The sequence below is a fragment of the Schistocerca americana genome, chromosome 7 (assembly GCF_021461395.2).
Source record: "Schistocerca americana isolate TAMUIC-IGC-003095 chromosome 7, iqSchAmer2.1, whole genome shotgun sequence".
Lineage (NCBI taxonomy): Eukaryota > Metazoa > Arthropoda > Insecta > Orthoptera > Acrididae > Schistocerca > Schistocerca americana.
In genome coordinates, this window is record NC_060125.1 from 291,267,841 (window position 1) to 291,288,627 (window position 20,787).

General features: G+C 44.5%; 1 protein-coding gene across 2 annotated transcripts in view; it reads right to left on the reverse strand.

The window, feature by feature from the left end:
• Positions 1 to 13,459, reverse strand: part of LOC124622037 (myrosinase 1-like) — a 183,233-nt gene extending 169,774 nt beyond the window's left edge. The window contains exon 1 of one of the 2 annotated variants that reach the window (XM_047147595.1): positions 2,916 to 3,038. In XM_047147595.1, coding sequence (XP_047003551.1) covers positions 2,916 to 2,932 — 17 coding nt within the window. In that variant the 5' untranslated portion in view covers positions 2,933 to 3,038. Of the gene's footprint in view, positions 1 to 2,915; positions 3,039 to 13,350 lie in introns of those variants that run through there. The other variant, XM_047147596.1, reaches the window with a different exon arrangement.
• Positions 13,460 to 20,787: the final 7,328 nt, after the last annotated feature.

Genomic DNA, 20,787 nt, shown 5'->3' on the forward strand with positions numbered 1-20,787 from the left:
TTCTGTTACCCAAGGATTTCTACTAGCCCTCGTCATTTTACCTATTTGATCCTCTGCTGCCTTCACTACTTCATCCCTCAAAGCTATCCATTCTTCTTCTACTATATTTCTTTCCCCCATTCCTGTCAATTGTTCCCTTATGCTCTCCCTGAAACTCTCTACAACCTCTGGTTCTTTCAGTTTATCCAGGTCCCATCTCCTTAAATTCCCGCCTTTTTGCAGTTTCTTTAGTTTCAATCTGCAGTTCATAACCAATAGATTGTGGTCAGAATCCACATCTGCCCCTGGAAATGTCTTACAATTTAAAACCTGGTTCCTAAATCTCTGTCTTACCATTATGTAATCTATCTGATACCTATTAGTATCTCCAGGATTCTTCCAGGTATATAACCTTCTTTCATGATTCTTGAACCAAGTGTTAGCTATGATTAAGTTATGCTCTGTGCAAAATTCTACAAGACGGCTTCCTCTTTCATTTCCTTCCCCCAATCCATATTCACCTACTATGTTTCCTTCTCTCCCTTTTCCTACTGACGAATTCCAGTCACCCATTACTATTAAATTTTCGTCTCCCTTCACTACCTGAATAATTTCTTTTATCTCGTCATACATTTCATCAATTTCTTCATCATCTGCAGAGCTAGTTGGCATATAAACTTGTACTACTGTAGTAGGCATGGGCTTTGTGTCTATCTTGACCACAATAATGCGTTCACTATGCTGTTTGTAGTAGCTAACCCGCACTCCTATTTTTTTTTATTCATTAGTAAACCTACTCCTGCATTACCCCTATTTGATTTTGTATTTATAACCCTGTAATCACCTGACCAAAAGTCTAGTTCCTCCTGCCCCGAACTTCACTAATTCCCACTATATATAACTTTAACCTATCCATTTCCCTTTTTAAATTTTCTAACCTACCTGCCTGATTAAGGGATCTGACATTCCACGCTCCGATCCGTAGAACGCCAATTTTCTTTATCCTGATAACGACGTCCTCTTCAGTAGTCCCCGCCCGGAGATCCGAATGGGGGACTATTTTACCTCCGGAATATTTTAACCAAGAGGACGCCATCATCATTTAATCATACAGTAAAGCTGCATGTCCTCGGGAAAAATTACGGCTGTAGTTTCCCCTTGCTTTCAGCCGTTCGCAGTACCAGCACAGCAAGGCCGTTTTGGTTAATGTTACCTGGCCAGATCAGTCAATTATCCAGACTGTTGCCCTTGCAACTACTGAAAAGGCTGCTGCCCCTCTTCAGGAACCACACGTTTGTCTGGCCTCTCAACAGATACCCCTCCGTTGTGGTTGCACCTACGGTACGGCCATCTGTATCGCTGAGGCACGCAAGCCTCCCCGCCAACGGCAAGGTCCATGGTTCATGGGGGGACATAGAACTACTTAAACCTAACTAACTTAAAGACATCACACACATCCATGCCCGAGGCAGGATTCGAACCTGCGACAGTAGCGGTCGCGCGGTTCAAGACTGTAGCGCCTAGAGCCTCTCGGCCACACCGGCCGGCAGGCTCTAAGTTTTGGTGTCCACGGATTAACCACTACACAGTCTTCAGATTCCTTTTCTGTTAAAAGGATGGATTGCTTTCACTCAGAAGATTAAGAAATAAAATCAATTTTCAACATGCCAGTGACGAAAGTATTTACTATCTGTTGCATATATTGTAGACTGATTCTGCATCGACTGATGTTATGTATCGACATACAACACTTAAACTTTCTCGGTTTACAAACGGGATCATAAGCAGTACTTCTAACATAAGGGCTATATTCCTAAAATTGTCCACGTGCAACAAACATGGAGTATCTATCCGAAGCCACCGTAAGTGGACTGACAGCTTGAAAGGAGCAGTAGGAAAAGCAGATGCCAGACAGAGATTCATGGGAAGAATCGTAAATACATGTAATTCATGAACTAAATAAGTGAGTTTCTTTGACCTAGGCTGATGATTAGTATTCAGTCTAGGACCCTTACCACTTAGGACTGACAGAAGAGGTTGTGAAGATCCAACGAAGAAAGGCAAGTTTAGTCGTCGCGATGCTCAACCAACTCCAGTGACTTACCTTTACTAGAGAGGCGTTGTGCAACACAGAGAAGTTTACTACAGAAATTTCAAGAGAGTATTTTCCGGGAAGAGTCGGGCAACATATTACTTTTCCCGCATATGTCTCACGAAATGACCTTCAAGAGACAATTCGAGAAAGTAGAGCCAATACAGAGGCTTACGGACAATAGTTCTTCCCACGCGCTATTCGCGAATGGACCAGGGAAGAAGTTCTCAGTATGTCCCTCTAAGACCGCTCGTTTAGCCGTGCGATCTAACGCACTGCTTTCCGGGTGGCTGTCCCCGGCACGAATCCGCCCGGCGGGTGATGTCTAAAGTGGCCACTGTAGCAAGTAGATATCTACTAATACCAGTATTGCTGGCCCCTGCTTCGATCACAAGCGAGACAGATTATTCCTACACGTCAGTCAGGGGCCTGAAGTTGGCGTAATAAAGCGCCGAAACTGGTTGCCTAATAAAATAAGGTTGAAAATTGACGGCTGAAAGAGGCTTAATTTGACATCATCATAGCCTAGCCACACACCATCCGGTGGTTTGCGGAGTACTGATGTAGTTGATGTTGATGTAGATGCATTGGTATCAACATCTGCCCGGTTTTAGCTAGATTTGACGTGTTATGTATCCCGGTGTTCTGGATTATATATTTAAGATGACAATAATGATGATTTCAAATGATTAGGGGATGTTGGTACGTGCAACTGTTACTACCTTTCTTTTTTTATTTTAGTGATTTATGAGTGAATAGAAGTTGTCGACAATATTTGCCCAGCTGTGGAAAGCCAACAAAAAGTGTGTGTTCAATGAAATCTAGTAAAATTGTTTCATCTTACCTGCAACTGAAACACATGGTCTCGTTCCGGGACCGAGACAGAGCGACGGTTTAACTGCACGCTAGTACCGCTGGCCACACACCGACCGTCAGAGTGACGAATAAGAGATAGAAAGGAAAACTAACTTGCTTTGTGAGTATTAACTCGTTGGCAACAGGCTGATAAGCTAGGCGTAATTTTGCTTGCCTGACGCTGTACATTTATGTAAGTGTTGTAGATAGCACACTTGTTCTTAGCACGTAACTTATTCCACGAAAATTTAAGATTAACGATATTTCTTCATACGTGCCATGTTTCTTACATTGTCCTAATCACAGACGCATCTCTGTTAAATGACGACATGTGGTAACGCTTTGCTACAACCTTGCTCATAAATTAAGGATAATTGCAGAATGTGGTGCCACACAACGCCGCACTATAAAAAACTGGCACTAATAGCATAGGCACATAGGGAACACACACGACACAGATCTGTGTCCACGGTATTGGTGATAGGTTGAGAAAACCATCCCGAAACACATGTGCTACAAACCGCCACTGTTTCCTGCGCATGAACCTCGACATCAATATGGGATATAATCACATTGCACACGTACGCAGGCCGCACAACGGGCTGGCATACTATGGATCAGGTGGTAAAGCAGCTGCTGGGGTATAGCCTCCCATTCTTGCACCAGTGCCTGTCGGAGCTCCTGAAGTGTCCTAGGGGTTTGAAGACGAGCAGCGATACCACGACCGAGAGCATCCCAGACGTGTTCGATGGGGTTTAGGTCTGGAGAACAGGCAGGTCACTCCGCTCGCCTGATATGTTCTGTTTCAAGGTACTCCTCCACAATGGCAGCTCGGTGGGGCCGTGCGTTATCATCCATCAGGAGGAAGGTGGGACCCACTGCACCCCTCAAAAGGCGGACATACTGGTGAAAGATGACGTCCCGATACACCTGATCTGTTACAGTTCCTCTGTCAAAGACATGCAGGGGTGTACGTGCACCAGTCATAATCCCATCCCACACCATCAAACTACGACCTCCATAGAGGTCCCTTTCAAGGACGTTAAGGGGTTGGTATCTGGTTCCTGGTTCACGCCAGATAAAAACCCGGCGAGAATCACTATTCAGACTATACCTGGACTCGTCCGTGAACATAACCTGGGACCACTGTTCCAATGACCATGTACCGTGTCCTTGACACCAGGCTTTACGGGCTGTCCTGTGACCAACGGTCAGTGCAATGCACCTTGCAGGTCTTCAGGCGAATAAACCATGTCTGTTCAGTCGTCTGTGTGTCTGGAGACAACTGTTCCAGTGGCTGCCGTATGGTCCCGAGAAAGGCTACGTGCAGGACACCGTGGCCGTCTGCGGGCACTGATGGCGAGATATCGGTCTTCTTGTGGTGTTGTACACTGTGGACGTCCCGTACTGTAGCGCCTGGACACGTTTCCTGTCTGCTGGAATCGTTGCAACAATCTTGAGAACACACTTTGTGGCCGGCCGGGGTGGCCGAGCGGTTCTAGGAGCTACAGCCTGGAACCGCGCTACTGCTGCGGTCGCAGGTTCGAATCCTGCCTCGGGCATGGATGTGTGTGATGTCCTTAGGTTAGTTAGGTTTAAGTAGTTCTAAGTTCTAGGGGGCTGATGACCTCAGAAGTTAAGTCCCATAGTTCTCAGAGCCATTTGAACACACTTTGTGGCACAGGGAGGGCCCGTGCTACGACCTTCTGTGTTTGATTAGCCTCCAGTCGCCCTAGTATTCTACCGCTCATAACGTCATCAATATGTGTTCTTTGAGCCATTTTCAACACACAGTCACCAGCAGCATGTCTGAAAACGTCTGCACACTTACTCGCTGCACCGTACTCTGACATGCACCAACACCTCTGCGTATGAGGACTACTGCCAGCGCCGCCGTGCGACGACCGCAGGCCAAATGCGCCGCATGGTCATACCCCGAGGTGATTTAAACCCGCAAACCGCCTACCAGAGCGTTGTTTCACCATTTATTCAGCAATATCCTTAATTTATGAGAACTTACTTATTTAAACATTTCTGTCATTTGTGATGAATATTTTAGAAGTTTCACCGTTTACTATTGCACCCACTTCGATAATATATATATATATATATATATATATATATATATATATATATATATATATATATATACACAATAGCTTGAAATATGAAACTTGAGCTACTGCCAGTGTACCGGATGTTGAGATAACTTACGGTATTGCAGTCGGGTAACGTCCACGACTACCGCTGACCATATGAGTGGACTTCAATTATGATTACCTGACATCGCCAGCCGCATTGGGGCGATCTCAGAATCTTAACACGGTTGTTCTTCTTACTATTGAAGTTTATATTTGCGCGATAAAACTTCTGTCGTAAGAAGAACAACCGTGTTTGAAAAGCGTATCACGCATTATTATGGCATGCCATGTACCTTTTATTGAATGTTGCACTGCACTTCAAATTGCCACAGGTACATGACACTGTTTTTCAGCAAAGTAACCAAGTCTCTATAAACAACTGTCGGAACATTCTATGAACCGTTCAGTTCAGCGACGAGAGAAATCCGCTCCTTGGCCATGGAGCCATCCGAGAACCACTGTGTGTACGTCCACGTCATTGTACGATTGCTGTGAATCAGTTCCTCGATTGTATGGACATTGTTGACTATGGTCGATGTTGATATCGACGTCGTTTCTACCCTGATAGGCTTCATTTACGACTGTGCTGTCTTGGTCAAATTCTTAGAAGCAATTCACTACTGCTGGCGGTGAGGTCGGATATTGTCCATATATGGCCCCAGTTTCGTGGTGAATCTATGTGCATTTTATAATTTTTTCCTGCAAGAATAGTACTGTCTCGCGTTCTTCAGCTTTGGGGTACGTTCCCAGTTGACGCACAATTAAACTGCGCACTATGACGCATCTGTTATCCGTGCAGTGGATGAACTGTGTCTTCAGGAAAACCCGAACTTGTAGTCTCTTCTGACTATACATCACTCTTCTTGTGCAACTACACTCCTGGAAATGGAAAAAAGAACACATTGACACCGGTGTGTCAGACCCACCATACTTGCTCCGGACACTGCGAGAGGGCTGTACAAGCAATGATCACACGCACGGCACAGCGGACACACCAGGAACCGCGGTGTTGGCCGTCGAATGGCGCTAGCTGCGCAGCATTTGTGCACCGCCGCCGTCAGTGTCAGCCAGTTTGCCGTGGCATACGGAGCTCCATCGCAGTCTTTAACACTGGTAGCATGCCGTGACAGCGTGGACGTGAACCGTATGTGCAGTTGACGGACTTTGAGCGAGGGCGTATAGTGGGCATGCGGGAGGCCGGGTGGACGTACCGTCGAATTGCTCAACACGTGGGGAGTGAGGTCTCCACCGTACATCGATGTTGTCGCCAGTGGTCGGCGGAAGGTGCACGTGCACGTCGACCTGGGACCGGACCGCAGCGACGCACGGATGCACGCCAAGACCGTAGGATCCTACGCAGTGCCGTAGGGGACCGCACCGCCACTTCCCAGCAAATAAGGGACACTGTTGCTCCTGGGGTATCGGCGAGGTCCATTCGCAACCGTCTCCATGAAGCTGGGCTACGGTCCCGCACACCGTTAGGCCGTCTTCCGCTCACGCCCCAACATCGTGCAGCCCGCCTCCAGTGGTGTCACGACAGGCGTGAATGGAGGGACGAATGGAGACGTGTCGTCTTCAGCGATGAGAGTCACTTCTGCCTTGGTGCCAATGATGGTCGTATGCGTGTTTGGCGCCGTGCGGGTGAGCGCCACAATCAGGACTGCATACGACCGAGGCACACAGGGCCAACACCCGGCATCATGGTGTGGGGAGCGATCTCCTACACTGGCCGTACACCACTGGTGATCGTCGATGGGACACTGAATAGTGCACGGTACATCCAAACCGTCATCGAACCCATCGTTCTACCATTCCTAGACCGGCAAGGGAACTTGCTGTTCCAACAGGACAATGCACGTCCGCATGTATCCCGTGCCACCCAACGTGCTCTAGAAGGTGTAGGTCAACTACCCTGGCCAGCAAGATCTCCGGATCTGTCCCCCATTGAGCATGTTTGGGACTGGATGAAGCGTCGTCTCACGCGGTCTGCACGTCCAGCACGAACGCTGGTCCAACTGAGGCGCCAGGTGGAAATGGCATGGCAAGCCGTTCCACAGGACTACATCCAGCATCTCTACGATCGTCTCCATGGGAGAATAGCAGCCTGCATTGCTGCGAAAGGTGGATATACACTGTACTAGTGCCGACATTGTGCATGCTCTGTTGCCTGTGTCTATGTGCCTGTGGTTCTGTCAGTGTGATCATGTGATGTATCTGACTCCAGGAATGTGTCAATAAAGTTTCCCCTTCCTGGGACAATGAATTCACGGTGTTCTTATTTCAATTTCCAGGAGTGTATCTTAGCGTGGGACAACATGTGTAACTTTCTTTCCCTAGGCACTTATGAGATGCAGTATTTAGTATCTGATGCTCAGACTTATCTCCTGTGATGCAGTATTTACTACCTGATCCTCATAATTTTCGCCTCTGATGCAGTTATCTGTAATGAAGCACTGCTTGGAAAAAGCTTCACAAATATCCAGTCGGCCTTTGCTACGACTTCAAAGTGGGGCAATAAATGACAACTTGCTTTCAGTGTTCAGACAAGTAAAACTACGTCCTTCACAAAAAGATAAAAACTAGAATTGTACACTGAAACTGCTATAGGTATGCGTATTGAAATACAGAGTTATGTAAACAGGCAGAATACGGGGCTCCGGTCCGCAACGCCTGTATAAGACAACAAGTGTCTCGCGTCGTTGTTAGATAGGTTACCGCTGTTACAATGGCAGGTTCTCAAGATTTAAGTATAAGTTTGAAAGTTGCGTTATAGTCGGCGTACCAGCGATGGGAAAAAATGGTTCAGGTGGCTCTAAGCACTATGGGACTTTACATCTGAGGCCATCAGTCCCCTAGACTTAGAACTACTTAAACATAACTAACCTAAGGACATCACACTCATCCATGCTCGAGGGAGGATTCGAACTTGGGACCGTAGCAGCCGCGTGGCTCTGGACTGAAGCGCCTAGAACCGCTCCGTCGCAGCAGCCGGAGAGCGATGGGACACAGCACCTCCGAGGAAGTAGGAATTTTCCCGTACGACCATTTCACGAGTGTACCGTGAATATCAGGATTCTGGTAAAACATCAAATCTTCTATATCGCTGCGGCCGGAAAAAGCTCCTGCAAGAACGGGACCAACGACGAGTGACAGAAGTGCAACCCTTCCACAATTTGGTGCATGTTTCAATGCTGGGTCATCAACTAGTCTTAGCATGCGAACCATTCAACGAAACATCATCGATATGGGATTTCGGAATCGAAGCCCCACTCATGTACCCTGGATGACTTGCACGACACAAAGCTTTACGTCTCACATGGGCATGTCAGCACCGACTTTGGACTGCTGATGACTGGAGACATGTTGCGTGCTCGGACGGCTCTCGTTTCAAATTGTATCGAGCGGATGGATGAGTAAGGGTACGGAGACAACCTCATGAATCCATTGACCATGCATGTCAGCAGGGGACTATTCAAGGTAGTGGAGGCTCTGTAGTAATGTGGGGCGTGTGCAGTTAGAGTGCTATGGGACCCCTGATACGTCTAAATACGACTCTGACTGGTGACATGTACGTAAACATCCTGTCTGATCACCTAGATCAATTTATGTCCATTGTGCATTTTGAAGGAGTTGGGCAATACCAGCAGGACAAAGCGACACCCCACACGTCCAGAATTGCTACAGAGAGGCTCCAGAAACACCCTTCTGAGTTTAAACACTTCCGCTCGACAGCAATCTCACCAGACATGAACATTGTTGAGCATATCTGGGATGCCTTGCAACGTGTTGCTCAGAAGAATATCTACGCTCTCGTACTCTTACGGATTTATGGATAATCCTGCAGGATTCATCATGTCAGTTCCCTCCAGCACTACCTCAGACACTAGAGGCGTCCACACCATGTCGTGTTGCGGGCCCCTACGTGATATTAGGCAGGTGTAACAGTTTCTTTTACTCTTCAGTGTATAAATGTAATTTCAGCCAGTCGCAACTCACGTAAATCCTGGGTATAACCATTTTTAGGGATATGAAATGGAACGATTATATTGGCATAGTCATAGGTAAAGCAGGAAGCAAACTTCGGATTATTTTTTTAAGGACCATTGAAATGGAGACGAGAGAGATGAAAAAAACAGTATTAAACTTTTAGTATTTCAGAAGTAACCGCCATAACTATTGAAACATTTATGCCACTGTGAGGCAAGACACACTATGCCTTCGTGGAAGAATGTTTCCTGTTGCCTATGGAACCATGATTGTACCTACTTGTGCACCTCTTGGTATGACAAAATCTTGTTGCAGAAAGATAAAAAAGGGTATCCAACATCTTAGTATGTGACTGAATACAGAGATGAATGTATGCGTGGATCAACCACAACAAACGATCTAAAAGGTACTACAAATGTTTTAGCATATACTGCACGATTTACAATGAGCAGCGCGAAGAGCACTAATGCTGGAGCTTACCAGTATCTGCCAAGTGACAACGCCAGAGGCTGGTTAATAGTGGTACGCCCGTAAGACAAAGTGTTTATTACCCAATTAACAGTTCTAACACTGCAATGTTTTCATTTTGAATTTTTTTACTAGTCAGATGTAATCGCTAGTCGCCAGAAAGTAACACTTACTACTACTCTAAAAAAAAGAAAAAAGGTAGCCAAGAATGAGAAAAATAGACGTAATTGGCAACTCTGTGTTGGACAACAATGCATATAGTCCCACTTAATTCTTTTTAATGTTTAGCCACTGTTTTACTGTAAGATTAGGAGACGTTGCAGTACGCTCTTGTTGGGACATCATTACTAAGATGTTAGGAGATGCAGAATATTCTGAAACAGTTAAGGAGGTGGAAAGTGTAAGATGCAACAAGAGTCGTCAACTTCAAAAGAGTGAAAAGTGCACGAATGAACCCTCAAATGAAGATCTGAATACAGATTGAAACTATATTAAAACAAAAAAAGGAAGCAACATGCAAAGCATGATGTCTGTGATTAATCATGTTATACATCTAGAGATAGCGTGTATATGAATAAAATAAAATTTGAAAAGGATAATTTCTTACTACGCTTGGTGTAGACAAATTAGACTTTTGCTAGCCGATAAATAGGCACAAGTTGGAAATAATTATAATCGACGTTAGGCATCCCACACAAGAGTTAAATGAGTTTGGAACGATTTCTGCCTTGTGCTGAAATTTGAGGGCCGAAAACCCACGAAACTGTTGAAATTTTTTCAGTTTTGCGCTTATAACTCGAAAACGATACACACTGCAGAAAACTTCCAAAACAGAGAAGAGCATTAAATTTCGAATAGAACAACCTATTTAAGACTTAAAATCGGTTCCGCTGTTTAGCCCAAAATCGGCAATTTTTTCCAGACTGGCGGAAAAGTGAATTATGCTCAGGTTCTGTCGATCGTATCCCAAAAATGGCTACTCCAAGTGAAATGCCCCACTCGAAGTTTTTAGAGCTTCAATTCCTGTGTAAAAAGGGCTCGTAAAATTTAAAATACAACTCACTTCTTTGGAAATATAAAAATAAAAGTGTAAAAGTATTAGTAACGCTAACGAAGACACGGATGAAATGTGAATATGTTGCATTTTGTAAAAAATTGAAATTGCTTACTTTTTTTGCTTCATAAAAGAGATTAGTGATGAACTTAAAGTATACTTTCATCAGTTCATGTTTACATGGCTGACCAGTATTATATTTTTGAAGTTTTCTAGAATCAACGATAGTGAGTACAACTAAAAAATACCTCTCCTGCAAAATCCTGCAAATACCGTTTGTTGAATTAGCCCCTCTTCTAACTATAATCTATCGTAGATCCCTCGAACAATAAAACCATGCCCAGTTCTTGAAAAAAGGCAGAGGCCCGGGTCACACACGTCTGTAAGGAAGGTAGTAGACGTGATCGATGAAACTACAGTCCAATATCGATTTGCTGTGGAATATTCTGAGCTCAAATATAATGAGGTATCTTGACCACAATGACCTTCTCATTGCCAACCATTATAGGTTTCAAAAACATCGACCATGTGAAAACCAACTCGCACTTTTCTCACATGACATACTGAAAGCTTTGGATCAAGGCAAACAGGTACATGCAGTATTTCTTGATTTCCGAAAAGCATTTGACTCAGTACCACACCTGCGCTTATTGAAAAAATACGATAATATTGGTACCAAGTGAAATTTCCTACTGGATTAAGGACTTTTTGTCAGAGACGACGCAGTATGTCATCTTGGATGGACAGTCATCGTCAGATGTTGAGGTAACTTCGAGTGCGCCCCAAGGAAGTGTGTTGAGACCCTTGCTGTATATTAATGACATTGCAGACAATATTAATAGTAAAATCAGGCTTTTTGCAGATGATGCAGTTATCTATAATGAAGTACAATCTGAAGGAAACTGCGTAAATATTGAGTCAGATATTGATAAGACTTCGAAGTGGTGCAGAGATTCGCAACTTTTTTTAAATGTTCATAAATGTAAAATTTTGCATTTCACAAAACAAAACAAAAAAAAGAATAAAAAACGTACTATCCTATGAATTACCGTTGGAATCGGCCAACTTGTAGAAATACCTGAGTATAACACTTTGTGGGGATATGAAACGGAATGATCACATAGGTTCAGTCGTGGGTAACGCAGATGGTAGACTTCGGTTTATTGGTAGAAGACTGGGGAAGTGCAATCAATCTATAAAGGAGATAGGCTGAAAATCACTCGTGCGATCAGTTCTAGGATACTGCTCAAGTGTGTGGGATCCGTAGCAGATATGACTAACAGGGATATCGAACGCATACAATAAGGGCAGCACGAATGGTCACAATTGTTTAATCAAATTCAAATGGCTCTAAGCACTATGGGACTTAACATCTGAGGTCAACAATCCCCTAGACTTAGAACTACTTAAACCTAACTAACCTAAGGACATCACACACATCCATGCCCGAGGCAGGATACGAACCTGCGACCGTAGGAGCAGCGCGGTTCCGGACTGAAGCGCCTAGAACCGCTCGGCCACAGCGGACAGCTTTGTGTAATCGGTGGGAGAATGTCAGAGATAGTGAAGGAACTGAACTGGAACACTCTTGAAGACATACGTAAACTATCACCAGAAAGTCCATTACCAAAGTTCCAAGAACCGGCTTTAAGCAATTACTCTAGGAATGCACTACAACCCCCTACGTATCCCTCACATAAGGATCGTGAATATAAGATTACAATAATTACTCCACGCAAAGAAACATTCAAACTATCATTCTTCCGGCGCTCCATACTTGAGTGGAACGTGAGGAAACCCTAATAACTGGTACGTACCCTCTGCAATGCACTTCACGGTGGTTTGCAGAGTGTAGATGTAGCCGTGGATGTAGAGTTTAGTTAAAATGGGTCCCAATTATTCTCATACTCATGTGGTACTGGTACTGTAACATCGGATCCTATTCTATTCCCACGGGATGGTTTGAGAAGGGATGCAAGTCCAAAACTAGTCACCATCAACAAATGAAGGAGACTTCCTAGTGCAAGCAACGACGATGTTCCACCGATTTCTTTCATTGAGGATGCAGTTGTGAACCCACTTCACCTCCAACTTGCTGGAGATCTATAAAATGAGGTTCCTTTCGAAACAAGGATGGCTATTTTTCCGTCACGACAGAGCCCCTAAACTTTCTAGTCGTCAAGTGACACATCACCTTAAGCTAACATTCCCAAGAAGAGGGCTCGGCAGAATTGGTCATGCTTTTTGGCCACCAGGGTCCCCGGTCCTTACCTCTTTTTGATTTTTTTATGTGAGAATGGTTGAAAGACAATATGGAAAGAAACAGTAAACAAAAAGGCGAATTGATCGATTTGTGAATAATGCTGTTCCCACAACATAACACCAAGACTACGCCTGGACACTAGCTGTTGTCATGAGTTATGTGCAGTGCATTGAAGTCGTAGCTGGAGTCTGTGAAAATCAATTTTAGAATTAGTCATTTGCCTTTGCTTAACACCTTCTGTGTGTACATATTGGGGTTACATTCTGTATCTCTCTTGTTATGTGGACTGTTTTAATCGATTGGTCTTCACTGCCATCTCAAGAAATATTTTCTATTCATTCTGAAACTCTCTGTACTTATGAGCACCACAATAATATGAAAATGATGTTTTGAGAGAATCCTTTTTGTGTGATATACGCGGGAGTAAAACTCGTCGGCAGTTTCTCTCGCGATGTGAAAAACTAACTAGAAGCGAGAGTTCAACAGAAACAAGGGAGTAACTTCAACTTACCTGTAGATCTCAATTGAAGTTGTTAGTCCGTTCCGGGAGTGAATCGGTGAGGCGGCTTAGTTGTTCACTGGTGCCATACGCCGACTCTTACACTGACCACTAACAGCTGGCAAGGAAAAGCAAGTTAATTTGGCAATAATGAGCCGCTGAGGTCACAAGGATAAGCTCGCGCTCCCAGATACTGCACTGAATACCAATTATACTTGCGTGTCCTTGTAAATTTCTAGAAGCCTTGGAGATAGTACTCTTGTTGTTAGCACGTAAATTATCCCACGAACACTCAAGTTTCACGTCACCTCTTCGTGTTAATCACATTCCTTCGACATTTCTGCAGTCAGCATAAACATAGACATATCTCATTAAAATGGCTATAGCCCGCATCTCGTGGTCGTGCGGTAGCGTTCTCGCTTCCCACGCCCGGGTTCCCGGGTTCGATTCCCGGCGGGGTCAGGGATTTTCTCTGCCTCGTGATGGCTGGGTGTTGTGTGCTGTCCTTAGGTTAGTTAGGTTTAAGTAGTTCTAAGTTCTAGGGGACTGATGACCATAGATGTTAAGTCCCATAGTGCTAAGAGCCATTTGAGCCATTTAAAATGGCTATACGCGTCAACAGATTACCTGATGCGTAAATAAAGATGTGTAAGATAACAATTTACTTATTTAAAATTTTTTTCTCTTATTTTCTCTCAGACGTTGAACACTGGATTTAAAATTAATGCCATAATCCAATCTACTTATGTATTGAAACTGCTGCTCCAACAGCGAATCATTACTCTACAACTCTAAAAATAAACTCCGTCCGAAGAGGCCTCGAAAAGTCCAATGCTATCGGCGTCACTGGATGCGGACAGCTCGTGGTCGTGCGGTAGCGTTATCGCTTCCCACGCCCAGGTTCCCGGGTTCGATTCCCGGCGGGGTCAGGGATTTTCTCTGCCTCGTGATGACTGGGTGTTGTGTGATGTCCTTAGGTTAGTTAGGTTTAAGTAGTTCTAAGTTCTAGGGGACTGATGACCATAGATGTTAAGTCCCATAGTGCTCAGAGCCATTTGAATCATTTGATGCGTATATGGAGGGGCGTGTATTCAGCACACCGCTCTACCATCCGTTGTCAATTGTCGTGACAGGAACCCCTACTTCTCAGTTAAGAAGGTCCTTAATTGGCCTCACAAGGACTGAGTGCTCCCAGCTTGCCAACAGCGCTCTGCAGACTCGGACGCTGACCTATCCAAATGTTAGCAAAGCCCGACAGTGCTTAACTTCTGTGATGTGACGGGAACCGGTGCTACCACTGCTTCAAGGACGTTGGCCCATTACTCTACAAATAATTTGGAAAAACTATCTTTGTCACATGAACAAACACTGGTAATATAAATCATTTCATTGACAGATGTCAGATATTGAAATGATAAGTGATGAATATTTCTAAAATATTCATCAGTTGTTCATATACCCCACTTAAGTGAAACCCAATTATTATATAAATACAATAGTTTCAAATATTTTCATTATTATCGTCAAGATAAGCTTCCCGTTTTTCAACCACATTTGCAAATTCCTTGAATGACACCTCATATCCCATCAATCACTGTGATTTGCGGCCAAACCTCTTTGCATATAATCAACTCTTACATCCTGTCGAGCTACTACAAGAAGAGGAGCGTGATAAGCTTGAAGCCTCTTTCTTCACTTCCTATACGCTGAAGTGGCCTATGACCATCTCTGGCATTTTGGCCTCCTGTTCAAACCCCAATGGCAGGAGTTTACAATGAGACACATCAACCTAATTGCATCCTCTGTTATGAATTGTCCATTCAGTACATAACGGTAACTCTTACATTTTCAGATGTGCCATAAGGGCCCATTCCATCACTGCTCTGATACAGACCTCCCATGCCGTCCGTCCCAGACTTTCTCGTCACTACCATTCTCTGATATCACATCAACAAATTCACTCCGTTGAGTAGCGAATGATACCACGCTAAAATGAAAAGAAAACACTTACAATTTTTCCCTTTAGACTTCCATCTAACAATGTCCAACCACCCTATCCTTTTAACTTCACCTGCTAAAACTAAAATAGAAGCTCAAAAACTATAACTTTTGAAACTACTAACCAGTTTAACAGTAAATCCTAAAACTTTCATCCATACATACAATATCCTCATCTGCCCCATTGTTATTTACGCAGATGTAACATGGCTCTCTGATCCTTACATGTTTAACCACTCCCAATAAATCCTCGACATGCACTCTCCCTAGTTTTGTGTACCTGGATCTGGGCAGCTAGCTATATGATTCTGCATTGAGTATGTGAAAGAACTTTCTCCTTTTCAAGCAACAGTTAGTTGTGTAAGGATCAGTCAGATGAAAATTAGATAGATGGAAGAAAAGTAAGTAAACTCTTTATTATTTCAAAAATAATATCCATAACTGTTAATACATTTATCCCATTATGAGATAAGATGGTCAGCCTCATCATGAAGAAATATTTGCGGTTGCCTAGAGAATCATGATTCTACCAAGGCAACCATCTCTTTGTCCGAAGGAAACTGTGGTCTCCCTTCAGAGCTCCAAACATGTGGAAATCGCATGGCGAGAGATCGGGATCGGGACTGTGTGGAGGATGCGTGCGCAGCATAGCTGAAACAAACTTGGCAACATGTCGACAAATCTATTCTTATGATCCCCAGATCAGATATACCCCTAAAAGAAGCTAATATTTCTGGCCTTAGGCAGGCCTGTTGGGCCCGATCGACTACTCACTCACCCTCTGCCAGTGGCGACGTAGGATGCAGTATGGAAGGGAATGTGGTCATTTATGGTTTCTTGACCATGGAACCAGTACTAATCGCTCAAGTATCTCCTCACTTGGTCTCACGAGGCTGAGTGGACTCCGTACCAATGCTCTCATCAAGGAAAAAAAATCCCTAGTAGTTGAGATTTGAACCCAGGTTTTCTACAGGGTAGTTAGTCGCGCTGACCGCTTTTTTTATTAAACAATCATATCAAGAACATAAGCACAAAAACAAAATAATGAAGTACTGGAACTGTTTCAACACAAATTATGTCCCACAATAGACTGAAGAACACATTTCAATATACTTAGTGCCATTTTTAAGCTTATAAAGTATAACAAAAGTTTTAAACTGACAAGAGCATCTTCAGTCCAGACAGAGACATAGAACTGAAACGAAAACATATTAAAAAGAATTACAAAAAATATTATTGACTGTTTTAACTAGAATTGCAGTTCTGTCAATTGATTCACAACCGTCCAAACTCTTCACAGAAAGTCATTTGGAGCGTACAAACTAATAACAAAGCATGCACAGGCAACATAAATGAAGGAAAACGTCGTAATGAAGTTAATAAACACCGTTGGGAAGTATGGAGCAGTCCTGGGAACAGATGTAACCACTTATTCGTTGAGTATTTTGTCGGCTACATCGTCGTGCATGTGATTTGTGCCCTTACCAGTGTCGAGGATTACCATGTCTAACATGTTACCAAATATCGTCCTGACATTTGGGTAACGTTTCATCTTCCAACGTGCCGTTCTCATATAAGCCTCGAAACTAATGAGATTATCTTCACTATTGTGGATCATGGTATATGTCACACGCTGCCCTAACAACCACATCACGGTGTTGTTCTTGGTAGCGGGAAAATGTTTCGTGTCCGGCCAGAGAAGGATGTCGGTGCAGTGGCTGGCTGGGCTGCTGCGGGTAATCAGGCCCAGCCTCTGCTGCATCCATTTCCAGTTAATGAGATGACCGCCACAAGTGAAGCGATGGCGTAAGGTGTCGACCAAACCACAGCGGACGCATTTATCACTGTCACATAAGCCGATTCTGTGAAACCTTTCATTAGTGGGGATAACATCGTTTACCACCATGTGGATGCCACCTCAGCAGTGTGGACGGTTAAACTTATGTTGTCCCAAACTGCTGTCCAATGAACACTCAGGTATTTAAGTTCAATGGGATCCCGGACTATTGGAGATATCCATCTTTTTAATAACAGGTGCGTCATCGGTAAATCCTGCGTAAGATAGTTTCCATCTATATAGCTTACTTCAACAAAAAACTGCTTGACATGTCGTAGTTTGTAATGCATTTTATATACATCAATGCGTGTGTGCATATCGGTGGGTTGTAAGGTTCGGAAGAGCCAACTGGTTACGATGAGAGGTTCCTTGTCCAAGTGGGTGATAACGCCATACACTTGCGGTTAATGTCAGGCACGTTGAGTCCGCCGGCCTGTCTGGAAGACGTGAGCGTGGTGTAATTCACTTTAAACAGATGCCCTTGCCAGATAAATCTATTAGAGATTTTCATCACGTGTTTGGCCTGCATCTTGGGGACTGGAAATATATGAGCCGTATAGTATGCTTTACTGAATATATGACTGCTGAGGAGTCGTATGCGTTGGAGAATGTCAACGGACCGCCAATTGTTTTCATAGATGGCACCTTGCATTTTATTGGTGACCTGCTTCCAATTTTTTGTATTAATTTTTAGCGGGCGTTTGTCGATAATCATCCCCAGAGTTTTGTGGGCTTCGACAAGCTTCGCCCTAGGTACAATAACTGCGTAGAATCCCCGAACGTTGACAAAGGTGCATTTATCGGCGTTGATTTTAGTGCAGGAAGCACTACAGTACTCGTCTACCGCGGTCTTCAGGGTTGATATGTCTTCGTCGTTGCGCAGTAACACTCCTACGTCGTCGGCGTAAGCACGAACCACGAAGGACGTCCCGGCGATCGACAGGCCTGCACGTTTGTCATGAATGGAGCGTAAGAGTAGCTCGAGCGATAAAACAAATAACATCATGGAGAGAGGGCTCCCTTGCGGTATTCCTCTTTCGGTCTCGATGGGCTGAGTAAACTGTACATTAACACTGACTTTGGTTGTAATGTACGTGACGAATTGTTGCACGACATTAGTAACTCGTTGATCAAAACCACAACGCTGCAGTCTGGAAGACGTGGTAGGAGGCACTCGTGGCGGACGCGATCAAATGCCTTGCAAAAATCGATAAACAGCAATGTGAGATTCGCGTTAGTGACTGACGCTATGGCTATTACATCTCTATATTCCGAGAGGGGCGTCATAATAGTGCGACAAGGAAGCATGATTGATGGTTGTGAATATCTTGCTTCATTAATGGAGACAATCTGCTGGTGAGTGCTCTGGCAAAGGTTTTGTAATCAAAATTGAGTAAAGTAATCGGTCCGAAGTTATTTAAGGTTTTTCGGTGTTTGCTTTCTTGTTTCAATACAGTGCGACCTTCCTTCATCTCGGCCGGCACATCACTCCCTCACATCACTTCATTGAGAACATCTGTAAATACGTGTCCGATTATGGGCCAGAAACGCACATAAAATTCCCGTGGCAACCCATCAGGGCCAGGGGATTTATTCGATGCTGAGCCAGAAATCAGTTCAAGGACTTCGTCTGGAGCAAAATCGTGTACGACCACCGAGTCCTCCGCAGGCGTGACTACGGGGGCAGAGCACGCACGATGTCGCCGTCATCACCATGTGTATCGCATTGCGAGTACAGGTTCGTGAATTACCGGTAAACTGCAGTAAGAATATCACTCTGTCGGGTCAAAAGGAGACCATCAACTGTGTTCAGCTCCTCGATAAAAACTCGCTTGCGATTGTCACGATGTTTTATGACGTGATACAACGATGCATGTTCGTCCTCTTGAAGCGATTTTGCTTTAGATCTGATCTTCAGTCCTTCAAGCTGCGTTCGCTTTATGCCTATAAGCTTCGCCTTTATTTGTTTGATGGTCGTCAGCTGCGTGTTGGTTGATGACGTAGTCGCATACAACTCTCGCAGAACTGTCTGGTAAAAATCAATCGTGCGTTTCACATCTTGCGCCCGTTGCCAGCTGTAGTTTTTTTTAAGGATAATCGCATTTTCCGTTTGACCACAACAGTCCACCAGGCTATCTTGCTCGGATATCTGCAGCATTGCGTGAGACATTCCGCCGATGTCGTGGAGAGGACATCTCGTATCGCGGTATCGGCTCAAATAGAAATATTTAGGCACCACGGAATCCTGTGCCATTTAGTATGCTGTTTGGCCAGATTTATCGTGACACAGAGAGCGCAGTGGTCGGAGAAACTAGCTGGAATGACATCGGCATCTAGAACATGTTGGCAAATGTTCTCAGAGATGTACAAACAGTCTAGACGGCTACATGCGGAGGAGGTCAGGTATGTGTAGTTTACTAGGGTAGGAAATTTTAGTTCCCAAGCATCCTTCACCTGTAGGTGACGCACCAGTTCATGTAGTTCCCTGCAGTAATTAAAGTTTGGCGATTGATCTTTCCTGTGCATCACACAGTTAAAATCACCACTAATCATCAACTGGGTTGGGTTGCGGCGTAACAAGTAGATGATGTCCTGTTTAAAGAAGTTAGCTCTTTCTGATTTTGGAGTCGTCCCATCTGGAGCATAGATATGTCTCTACCGGAGTCCAACATTTCGACATTGCTCACTGGGATTCCGTCTCGTGATAGAATGGCTGTACCTGTACCCTCGACCGCCGCGGTGTTTACGATTGTTGCAAATCATGATATATGAACACTTAAGATAGACACTTCCTGTAACAGAACTATATCAGCTTCTGACTCATGGATAAAGTGCCACAGCCGGCCGGGTTGGCCGAGCGGTTCTAGGCGCTACAGTCTGGAACCGCGCGACCGCTACGGTCGCAGTTTCGAATCCTGCCTCGGGCATGGATGTGTGTGATGTCCTTAGGTTAGTTAGGTTTAAGTAGTTCTAAGTTCTAGGGGACTGATGACCTCATCAGTTAAGTCCCATAGTGCTCAGAGCCATTTGAATCATAAAGTGCCACAGCATTGATAATTTTAAATCTGTCCTAACTCTATTAATGTTCAGGGACAAAAACTTATAAACTTGAGTCATGATCGTCAGAGACGTGTGGGTGTTGGGAAGCTTTGGAAGCCCAGTCCATCTGACCGTCGGACTTCGTACCTAAATCCGCAGGTTTCGTACCAGTTTTTGCGCTGACTTTACATTTTGTCTTACCTCCAGCCACGGTGTCATTTGTTTGAACTTCATTTTGCAGTCGTACAGTTGTCCGAAGTGTCATAGAAGTCGGCGGAGTTGGTGAGACATGGCTGTAAGCAGTATGTGAAAGCCCTTGCTTCGGAACGGGTGACGGCAAGTCCGAAGACGCATCTCTAGTAAGCTCAATGCTGTTTTTTGGAGCCGCACTGGCGTGTAGACCCCGTCGGGTAGACCGCTCGCCTGGTGCAAGTCTTTCTATTTGACGCCAACTCGGCGACTCGCGCGTTGATGGGGATGAAATGATGATGATTAGGACAACACAACACGCAGTCCCTGAGCGGAGAAAATCTCCGACCCAGCCGGGAATCGAACCCACCCGGGCCCTTAGAATT